Raw genomic sequence first — 11132 nt, forward strand, 5'->3', positions numbered from 1 at the left:
GCTACGCAGCCGAGGATGACCTTGAATTTCTGATCTACCTGACTCCACCTCCCAAGTGCTAAGATCAAAGGCTTGCGGCACCACACCTGGTTTTATGTGGTGCTGGGTTTGAACCCAAGGCTTTGTGCATGCTAAGCAAGCACTTTATCTACTGAGGTACATTCCCAGCCCTGGGAATTGCTTAACTCTTGTCCATAGCCTGCAATCTCAGGGCAGGCCTGGTACGAGGGACTCAGCAGTCAGGGATTGGGGTGTGGCAAGGAAGGGATACACAGAGGGGGACCTGGCAGGTTTCAGGGTTGAGGACAACTGCTCTGGTCCTCCCTTCTAGGTCTAGCAGCTGGGGAGATGGAAGGAAGGGCGGGTGGTACAGCTCACCTGCCATTGCCATACTTGATGCGGATATCACGACTCCGGTTGAGCTCCTTGCCGTCCTTGAACCAACGATAGGAGGGCTGGGGGTTCCCCGCCGCTGCCTCACACTTCAGCGACTGCTTCTCACCCACCTCTCCTGTCTGGCTCTTCATCTTCTTCAGCTTGGGCCGGGTGGCTGCAGGGTACAAGGTAGGTGAGTGAGTGTCGGGGTGGCGGGGACAGTGCCAGGCACGAGCAGTAAGAGCCTCCATCTTGAGACTGGAGCTGGGGAGACCAGGAGCCACCTCTCCTGACATTTTTCTTTAGTCCAACTCAGCCCACATGGAAAGTCTGCAGTGGGAAAAAGGTCCTGCTACTTCTGGACACTCCTCTGGTCTTGGGATGGTACCAAGAGCTTCACATTCACTTGTAAAACCTTCACAACAACTTCCATGACTTCACTGCAGTGTTTAAACCCATTTATAGACAGGGAAACGGAGGCTTAGAAGAATGAAGTCACTTCCCTGAGGGTCAGTAGTGGACATGAGGTTCAAATGCAGATCATGACCTTAGTACTTGTGATCTAACTCCCGTCTTCCCTCCCCTTTCCCTCCCCTCCCCTCCAGGCTTATGCTGGGCCTAGAAGACACAGGAAGACAAGATGGTAGACTGAGCTATCACTCCCAGAAAGGTCAGCCTGGCAAGGGCACTGTAACCTGGCATTGTCATTGCAGCACGGCACATGACATTAGGGGTGGTAGAGCCCAGAGGAGCAGTTGCAGTCCTAACCCTGGGACCAGGGCTCAAGCAGTTACGAGCTAAAACATGGGATTTGGAGGAAAGTGAAGAGGTGAGCCAGGCTGAGATAGCCCTAGGCTGAAGGAGTGTGAGCCAGGGCAGTGGCTGTCAAAGGGTCACGCAGGGCAGATATACGGGTAGGCATAGGCCCAGGCTGGGATACTAAGCTTCAAGCTTTTACCTGTTTTCTGAAACCCCGGGCTGTTCCCACACATCCTAGACTTCCATATGCCCCCCCACACACACACACACTCCTGGGTCACATAAGAATTTGCCTTGAGATGGCCCTTCCTGGAACACACAGATTTCCACACACACTCTCGTTTGATTCCTGAGCTCTTTGTCGCACTCCAGTGTGGGTGGAGTTGACTCAGAGGTTCAGAAACTTAACTGAGACCACACAGCCAGGCAGTCACAGGGCTGAGGCCAAAGCCTGGGTGTCTCGATTTGCAGCACATAGGGTAGGTGGCAAGCTAGTGTCTTCTTTTGGAGCCCTGCCTCTCAATGAGGAACGTAGAGCCTGGGCTGAGGCCTTCCATTAGTAGAAGGGATGGTCCAGCAGGGTCAGGGAATGTCTGGAAACCTGCTGGCCCTAACTAAGTCACCAGGCCTTTCTTTTTCTGTCAGAGCCTCACAGTAGAGGCAGCTCCGGAAGAAGGCAGGAGAAGGGGCTTGCTAAAGGCAGAGTTTCTTTCCTAACTTATCCCCAGGCCTTCTCACAGGTAAGACGGGCAAGACCAGAAGGAAAGTGCCAGAAAGTGTTTTGTTGGGCTGAGAGCAAGTACAGACACCTGTGGAAGTCATTTGGTTCAGTTTAAAACAGGGCAAAACAATGAGTAAACACAGGCAAACAATTTCAATAGTTGGAAATCAGACAGGCAGGCAGGTGGGCAGGCAGACAGACAGACAGATGCACACTCCCCCCCCAAACACACACATTCAGTCTCTCTCTCTCTTTCTCTCTCTCTCTCTCTCTCTCTCTCTTTCTCTCTCTCTCTCTCTCTCTCTCAAATGGGACCAGTGCAGTAACTCGATCCTTTCCTTTACTGAAACAACGTACCCCTTCACCTCAGTGTTCAGTACAACCACCACCATTCTCAAAACCTAACTTGCAAATGTCTTGAGAGATGAAGACAGATCAATGTTTAAGAAAAAGGGTTCCACAATGAGGCTGGTGTGGGGACCACATGGATGGAAGCAGTCCTTGCTTCTGTCATGCTGGCCTGACTGAGTATGGATTTCAAACATGTTTTTCGGAATCCTTTACTTTGGGGAATAAAGTTCCATATCATAACTTACATGTGGATATGTGCACAGATACATATTTTCATATAAAATGTAGTCACATGATTCAAATGTAAGAAGAGCATATATTTTATAAAACAAACCTTGCTCTAGCTTCTCAAAGTAGCCAGTGGGTAACTAATTCCATCAGTTTCTTCGCTATCCTTTTAGAGATCTTTTATGCATACAAAAAAATTTCCCTGGCAGTCATACACATATTTTTCTACAGAATCACTTTTCACACTTGCATAATATTCCTGTGTGGGCGTATCATAATTTATGTAACTTATTACTGTCGGGAGGCACTTAGCATGCTCTCCCCACGCTCCCATTACAAATCAACCCCTGAGGGCCATATCCATGGCTTGGCTCCTGCACACATCCAGGGGACTCAAGACTGCCTGACTTCTAGTCTAGGTCTGGCCACTTGTTAGCCTCTGTGTCCTGAGGCCATTGACCTAATTCTTCTCTGCTTCAGTTTTCCTCCTCTGTAAAGGACAGGAGATAAAGGACAGCCATTACCTTGCGGGATACCTGTGAGAGTCATATGACATAATGCACGTAGAGTCCGGCACGGAGTGGGCACTTAATAAAGGTCATTATCACTGTGCACAACTATTTCCTAAGGCAGTCTTCCTAAAAGTGGAACTGCTGTGTCAAAGTCTATGCAGCCTTCCTCAGTAATGACACCCATGAAAGTAATTTGGTTCTGCCAAACTGAAAAGCTACACCAATCCATACTCCTCCTCTAAATGACAGGGCTTGTTTTATTCCACACCCTCACCATCCCGTAGCATTATCTTGCCTTTAATCTCTATCAATTAGCTAGGCCATAGATAACGTCTCTCTGTTGTTGTAATTTGCATTTATTTGATGGCTGCTGAGGCTGAACAGCCCTTATAAGTGTATCGGCCCGCTGTGTTTCTTCCTTTGGAATTGCTCGTTCATGTCTGCGGCCTGTTTTTCAACTGACTGCTCATCTTATGGATTTGCAAGAGTGCTCCAAAAATATTAAGGCCACAAACCTCCCGTTACAATGCTTTTCCCTCAGTTATTGCTTCTTACCTTTTAAAATGCACGGGTGGCAGGCCTGCCTCTGCCTTCTTCCCTTCCTTCCTCATTTGTACCAAGAGAAGCCCGTGCATCAGAGCGGAGCCTTCTGCAACTTCATGACTCTAAGTAGAAGTCCTGCCCATCATCCTTCTTTTCCTCATGCCCCATACTCTTTCATATGCGCCAGAGTCCCTGTCACACCTCATAGTTCTGAACTCTGGAAGCTAGTGGGAACCACCTGGGCAGGGGTCTGCATACAGCCTGAACATTGAGAAAGAGGGCCAGGAAAGCCATCCAGTCGTGTGGGTTCCCTGGCTCCTTTGTATCTTTCACATGTGCTGGAGTGTGCCAATCATCACCCATCCCAGTGCTGGCCACATCCACAGCACATCTGCACACCTGGCTTCATTCTAAGGTTAACCGGTAGACGTCATCTAACCTTGATCTGGTGCTGACCTCCGGCTAATCTAAGTGCTTTGCCATCCTGTGACTGGGATCCAGCTCTCTGTGTGTTCTCAAGTGCCCACTTTTCCTAATGGAGTGTGCCAACTTCCCTGCAGTTCTGACACCAGGGAAGTCTTGTCCCCTGGCACCACAGGCCACTTTCCTCCCAGCCTGGCTCCAGCCAGCCACCGAGGGGTGGGAGTGACATGGTGGAAGGAAGCCATGGTGACTCTACTGCCTTGTTTCTTGACTTGAGTCCCAGCTGAAGGAGGTACACAGTGAGTCAGTGGCCATGGCTTCACGTGTGGCGGTGGACATAGAGTGAGCCAGACAGGGGCAGTGAGCAGGCAGGACCAGAAGGTCCAAGGAACCGAGTTCCTAAGCCACTCTACACCTTTGTTAAAACACGGGCTATTATTTCAGATCTCAAGGGTCCCCCTCCATCCCGTGGGAACTCACATGCCTCACTAGTCACTTCTTGAACAACCCCGCCTAGTTCACTCACTCCACATTCATTCATTCATTCATTCATTCATTCATTCATCCACTCACTCATTCACTCAATTCATCTCCAGTGAATGATTCAAGCAGCTATATGCCTGACCACTGTTCATTCACTGGGGTAAGCTGGACACTCTGAACTTGGGGAGCCCAGCTTCAGTCAGCGACCAATAGGAAGCATGAGGCAGCAAGCTTGTGAGCTCACAGGCCTTAACAGCCTATGAAGCTGAAGAGGGCAGGCCCAGGTGACAGGGCTATAAAGCCAGGATGGGAAGCCTGGATTGGGCTTGCGTTTTTCTTGTTTCAACTTCTTATGTGTCAGCCAGGCAATTCTGAGTGACATATTTGAACTAGATCATGCTTGTATTGGGCAACACCGGTCTAAAGTGCATCATGAGAATAACAGCACACTTGAACCTGAGGGATGAACCATGTCTTGCTCTTGACAGAATTTTCTCTTCCAGTTTTTGGAATTTCCTCACAAGAATCTCCTGAAAGGGGAGGCTGGGCATATTCACTAGGCTTAGTTTTCTGCATCTGGAAAGTTCTTTGGTGGGTTTATTACAGCAGCTCGGATTGTAGGAAAGAAGAGTGCATGCCAGATGGTCCTTGGAACAGTGCTGGGGCAAGCTCTGCAGCCCCCACTTCTGGGCCTAGAACCTATGGCAAGGACTGGGGACCTCCCTGTGATAGCCCTGGACTTGTTCTGACAGTGTCAGAGGAAAGCATTAGAGACCCGAGAACTGGGAAGGACTGACGCTGGTATTTGTGTTTTCAGCTCTTTCTTGATTTGAGCAGAGACTACTTCTCCCTTTGTGGCTTCCAGACATCAGATCCAGTACCGATACCGTTCCCTTGGCACAAGGCTCAGAGGTTGTTCACACAGCAGACCTCAGGCACCTAGAAATAGCCCTCAAAGGGTTTCAGACATGACTGAGTTAGCTCCAGCCCCCAGCCACAGCAACCACCCCCTCTGAGCTCTATCTATTTTATGCCATGCTGGTGTGTAGGCGCGCGCGGAGACCATCACATTGGGTCCTAAGAGTGTCTTGAGGTCAAAGCTGAACTAAGCAGAGGACTAAGTCCCCAAGAAAGAGGGGGGTTCTGTTTAAGACAAGAGCCAAAGCTGTCCCATGGGCTAGCATTCATCTCTGTCCTGCCCCTGTTATCTACTGAGCATCTGCTGTGTGCTAGGTCTCTGGCTTTGGTCTCACAGTCATGACGTGACAGTACGTGGAATGACCAATCCTCCTGAGTTTAGCATGTCCCCTCTGTCACTCTTTTGTTACATAAGAAATAAATTTTTCTGTAGAAAAATTACCCAATCCAAATAAGAAAAAAGGAAAACACATTAAAATCAATTCAATTATCTTCAGAGAGAAATCCCACTGTTCATATTTTCAAGTACTGCCTCCAAAACATTTCCTCTAAAATGCCTTAGATCCCTTTTCAGTCAACACATTGAAAGACATTTCTTTCCAACTCAAGCAATTCATCTATAAATCATTTTAATGGATGTCTAATAGTCCATTGTTTGGATGAATCTGTCAGGTCATCTCCAGTGTTCTGATATTAAAACTGTGGGGTAGACTTTATCAGGTTAGCTTTGTGGCCAAGTGGACGAATAACAACACCCTGAGGGATGAGTGTATCTCCTCTCAAAGAAAGGAGGCTTGCAAAAGCCCAGTGCTCAGGAGTTGGGACAAATGACAGACACTGGATACAAGGAATTGTGTGTAGAAGAAGCAGAGGGTAATGTTCAAGCCTTCCCCGACCCCAACCCTACCAGTTGACATCAGTGGCGAGTGGATAGTCTAGGAAGGCCCTTGAATACTGAGCAGTACTCCCCTCTCTTTCTTCTAGACTGAAGTTCCCGCACTCCTTGGCTTGGAGGAGCTCTTGTTCCCTCCCACCAGCAGGGTCAGGGTACCCTGATGGGGACAGGGGGGTGTGAAGAGAGAGCCTTTGGAAGCCTTCTAAGGACAAGAGGAAGGTCTCTTAAGGCCTACAACCAAAGCTTTCCCCGGCTAATACATTCCAAAAATCATCAGGACCCATCTCCTGTGGTATACGTTGGGCCATGGGGGATCTTGTGGCTTCTGCTTTTTACCACCCAGTGCCAACCAGAGCATCTGGCCTGTATCTTTGTGACAGGCCATCCCCAGAGAGCACCTCATTAAAGATAGCAACCCAGAACAACAGCCTGCTCCTTCCCCACATCCCAGCCTGGAGGCCAGGAGGTGCTGCTGCCAGCAGCTTGACCTCATTCCTCTCCGCAGTGGGCGGTGGGTGTGGAGCGCAGAGATCTGAGAGTGAGACAGACAGGCAGCGGCCAGGAAACCCAGTTGGGGAGACCTGGCCCCACCTCCCCGCTTCCAGAACCAAGGGCAGGGACACTGGACTCTTAAAAGGGTTAATGACCCTCCCCTTATGACTAAGACTAAGCACTCCCCTTTGCAGCTAGCACCTGGAGACAATGCGGCCAGCCTGCCTGGCATCAAAGTCGCCTTCTGCCTTGCTGCTGACAGAGCTGTGGGTTGGCCCCCTCCCCACCCCTCTCCCACCTACAAAGTGACTGCGACCTATTCGAGGTTAATTACAGACTCCAAGTTCAAATGAGAAAGGAAAAAAAACAAAACAAAACAACCTTAAACTCAAAACATAGCTGGTTCAAGTGGGCAACCGGGATCTGCTCTGTGAGGTGGACACTTGAGTGTCCTCATAGCCTGCTGAAGGGCTGGTGGGGGGGCAGCTACAGGTTGACCGCACAGAAAGATTGAATACCTACTTGGGTTTTGGTTTTATTATGGGCCATGTGTTCCTAGACAAGCAGCCCAGCCTGGCACCTGGGCTTACTTTGCCCTTTTCCTATTTCTATCCAACTGTTCGTAGCCAACAGGCCTGTGTTGTGCTGGCACCAGTCAGGGAGACAGTACAAGACAACCCCCTCCCCCTCTCCCCATCCTCATTGCTCAACCTCTTCCTTAGGGTTTCCATGGGGGCTGGAAAGGGTAAAAGACTCCAGGCAAGCCACTCTCCCTGCACCAGTAAAAGCCTGCACACCAGCTATAAGGCAGAGCAGAAGGCCGGGGTTGCTATGGGCACTGCTGAAGACGGGAGGCAGAGTCGACCACACTGGGGAGGGTTTGGGGGAGCACAATGGCCAGCTGAGATCATTCTGCCTTAAACCAGCCCCTGCCTAGCCAGAAGTGTCAACCTTAGACACTCAGACAGCTGAGTGCTACACTCATCCCCCAAGCCCCATGCCAGTAGCCCAACATCCCTAGATCACCAGTGGCCTCCCCAGGGCTTTACTGGCAGCCAGGCAGTTTACATGGCAGGGCTTCTTAGCTCAGGTGGGGCCACAGGTCTGTGAGTGGCAGAGATGGGCATCGGAGGGGAGCTGCTATGGGTGGGAAGATGGCACAAATCTCTGGAGCAGATCACCAGCTGCACAGAGCCCACAGACTCTTTAATGCTTTCTCAGACACCCAGTGCCTCACAAATGAGGCATGGCAACCAGAGCTGGGGACATCTCAGCTGTTCATGAGGGCTAGGGGGTCTGGCTCAGCCTTCTAGGAAAAGAGCCACAGGGTTGTCACAGAGGCCAAGGTCCTACTCTCCCAGTTTTGCACTGGAGGCCTTAGGTAGGTTGTCTAGTCTCCTGGGGCTTCAGGTGACTCATTTGTGAACCATGCTTCCTCCCTCCCTCCCTCCCTCCCTCCCTCCTTCCTTCCCTCCCTTCTTTCCTTCCTCCCTCCCTCCCTCTTTCCCTCTTTCCCTTCCTTCTCTCTCTCTCTCTCTCTCTCTCTCTCTCTCTCTCTCTCTCTCTCTCTCTCTCTCTCTCTCTCTCTCTCTCTCTCTCATGGGAACAGAAGGAGAGGTGCTCTGTGGAGGTACAGGGACTTCTGGTCTCCCTACCTCTTTAGTGGCTGGAAGCCACAGGACAGAGTGGATATGACAACCCTGGAAGGCCATTACCATCTGCCCAAACCCCGTTTAACCTGCCTGCTAGGGAAGGTCGGGCTTTAGACAAAGTCTTAGGCTCTGATCCAGGAGAAGCCAGTATGGAAACTGCCTGCTAGGGACGGGCTAGGGCTTGGGGAACTCAGAGGGCAGAGGAAAGGACCCTAAAGTCTTTGTGCTCTTTGGGGTGGCTCTGTACCTCTGCCTCTTCAGTCTGGATAGGGAGAGTTGTCTGGGCCTTGGGGAGTTCAGGGGTCACATGACCACCCACGTGTTGCTGACTTCTCAGTGGAAGTGGGCAGGGGCAGGTACTAGCAAGGCTACAAGGGCCTCTTTCTGGAGGATCTGCATGGATCATTATTAAGTAAATCAGTAGCTTTGTGTTGAAACAAACAGCCATATGCTGAGGGTTTTTAAGATAAAAGAAAGCACAGAAGTGTGTGGGCTTCAGGGAAAGGTCTCTGTAGGCCTCACACCAGGAGGCCACATCCACGGCTCACCAGTCTCTATGACACATACAGACTTTTGTTAAGTACTGGGGATGGGGCAAGGCTGGGAAACTGTGATGTGGTCCAGGCTAGTGTGGTTAAACGGGCTGGAAGCAAATGACTTCAGGCACTAGCTCAGACATGACAAGTGGAGAGCGTACATCTCCAGCTCCTTCCCTCCCACTGGATGCCCTTTCGACAACCTTGGCATTTGTGACAACCTGTGTCTCTCTTCTTGCCTTTCCCCAAAGTTCAAGTTCATTCAACTTGCACCAGCCCTCTTGCTTTTGTTACCCTCGCCCATTGTCTACAGGGCCTGAGATAGTCCACATGGTCCCCTACCCCAGGACAGGACGCCAGCAGGGACCCACTACCCAAGGACACTGTGTGGGCCAGGCACCCTGGCACACTTATCTCTACCCGCCTTGCTGACTTCCTCAGAAACCTCAGAAATGAGGCTCTGGCCTTCCTCTGATGGCAGCTGGGTCCCTCAGGGGATACTTTCTTGTTAGTTTATATTTTTCCTGCATATCCACTTTCTCTTTTCCCTTAACATTTCATTTCAGGAATCTCATGTTCCAGGCAAAACAAGTCACTAACATGCGCAGTCTGTCCTGTGTCTGTCCATACACCATTCTCCACACAGGAAACAGAATGGCAGGATCCACCATCCAGCTGGTGCCAAACAGGCCTTGGTGTGCATGCTGGCTCTGGCCAGTGTCTTGTGTAACCAGTAGTTACTTAACCTCTCTGAGCCTTCATTTCCTTGTCTGAGAGACAGGGGCCATCCCATTCACCTCTAAGAGTAGAGATGATAAACGTCAGGAACTTCTAACAGGACCTAGAACTTATCTTAGTACCTGGCAGCTCTTCTCGAACCCTTAAAATCTCAGATGTTTCTGCCTTCACTAATCCACCCGGCCATGAGCAGCCTTTGCTCCAGTCAGACACCCTGAACCTTTCCTCTGCCCTTCTTGGGGCTTCTTAGCATGGAGCATGCTAGATTCTTATCTTCTAGACTTGGGAGGCTTGAGGGAGCGGATGTAATAGGGTTTCATGGTGTTCTAGGTATGTGGCCAGAGGCAGCGCTCACTTGCGCATGGGCTGGACAAACGAATCAGTGATGTAAGGCTGGGCTGTAACTGATGGGCTCCTCGCAGGGCCCAGATAGAGATGGCTTCAAGTACTCTGGGCAGGGTGGGGCCCCCCGTGCTTAATCCCAGCACTGTTTCCCACCCAGTACTCCTCTCCAGCTCATCCTTCAGCCCAAACAGGCCTTTGCTCTGCAACAGTAGAGTAAATGATGAAATCAGGGGCCTTAACGAAAGACTGCTCTTTCTGGTCCCAATAGGGCTCTGCTTTGTAGAGGGTGGGACGTGGAGCTGAAACCGTGGCTCCCAAACTGGAGCACAACTCTTAATCCACTATAGAACTAGCTAACACACACACCGCTGATTCAATAAATCAATGGCGAGACTAAGAAGTTTGCATTTCTTTGTAATACATATGTGTATTGTATGTATATGTAACATGTTCATGTTCATGTGCGTGCGTGCACACACACACACACACACACACACACATGTGCATATGAGTGTGGAGGCCAGAGGTCAATGTCAGGCATCTTCCTCAATTTCTGTCCTCGGGTGTTTTTATTTGTTTGTTTATTTTTTGAGGCCCTGGAGCTTACCAGTTTGGTAGGAATAACTGTCCAGCAAGCTCCAGGGACCCTCCTGTCATCATCTTTTCAATGCTAGGGTTACAAGTGTGAACCATCACAGCTGCCTTTTTGTGTGGATGCATGGCCTTCTTCCTTGCAAGGGGTAGAGGCAGACTAGTCAAGTTAGAGCCAGGCCCAAGAGTGTCCCCTTCACGACTTTACTGACTGATCAGTCTTCCTAGCTCCAAGGGCACACCTTCCTACCAAGCTCCTTGTTCATGCTTTGAATCAGGTTCCTATTTAAACATTTCCTGCACAAGGGACTTTCTCGAACCAGAAAACTTCCCACTATGGTACTAGATCTGGCTGGACTCTGGATCCTTAGTTTGGTTTCTGGCCAGGCCATTCAACCATAATGACTTCCATTTTCCCAGGAACTACTTACTGCCTGTTGGTGCAGGCTCAGGGCCTCTGGCTGCCCTTCTCTATCAGTGTCCACAATTTCTGTTCATACCTGACTGCCACAGTCATGCTCCAAGCTCCTGGTGATGACAGGGACTTACTGCTCCTCTCTGAACACCCCC

At 50.2% G+C, this 11132-nt stretch overlaps 1 protein-coding gene across 2 annotated transcripts in view; it reads right to left on the bottom strand.

The window, feature by feature from the left end:
- Nrg2 (neuregulin 2) overlaps window positions 1-11132 on the bottom strand; it is a 185336-nt gene that overhangs the window by 34927 nt on the left and 139277 nt on the right. For both annotated transcript variants that reach the window (XM_031365380.1, XM_031365381.1), the window contains exon 2: window positions 379-550. In XM_031365380.1, the coding sequence (XP_031221240.1) occupies window positions 379-550 (172 nt within the window). The remainder of the gene's footprint in view (window positions 1-378; window positions 551-11132) is intronic.

The sequence above is a fragment of the Mastomys coucha genome, unplaced genomic scaffold (genome assembly GCF_008632895.1).
Source record: "Mastomys coucha isolate ucsf_1 unplaced genomic scaffold, UCSF_Mcou_1 pScaffold13, whole genome shotgun sequence".
Lineage (NCBI taxonomy): Eukaryota > Metazoa > Chordata > Mammalia > Rodentia > Muridae > Mastomys > Mastomys coucha.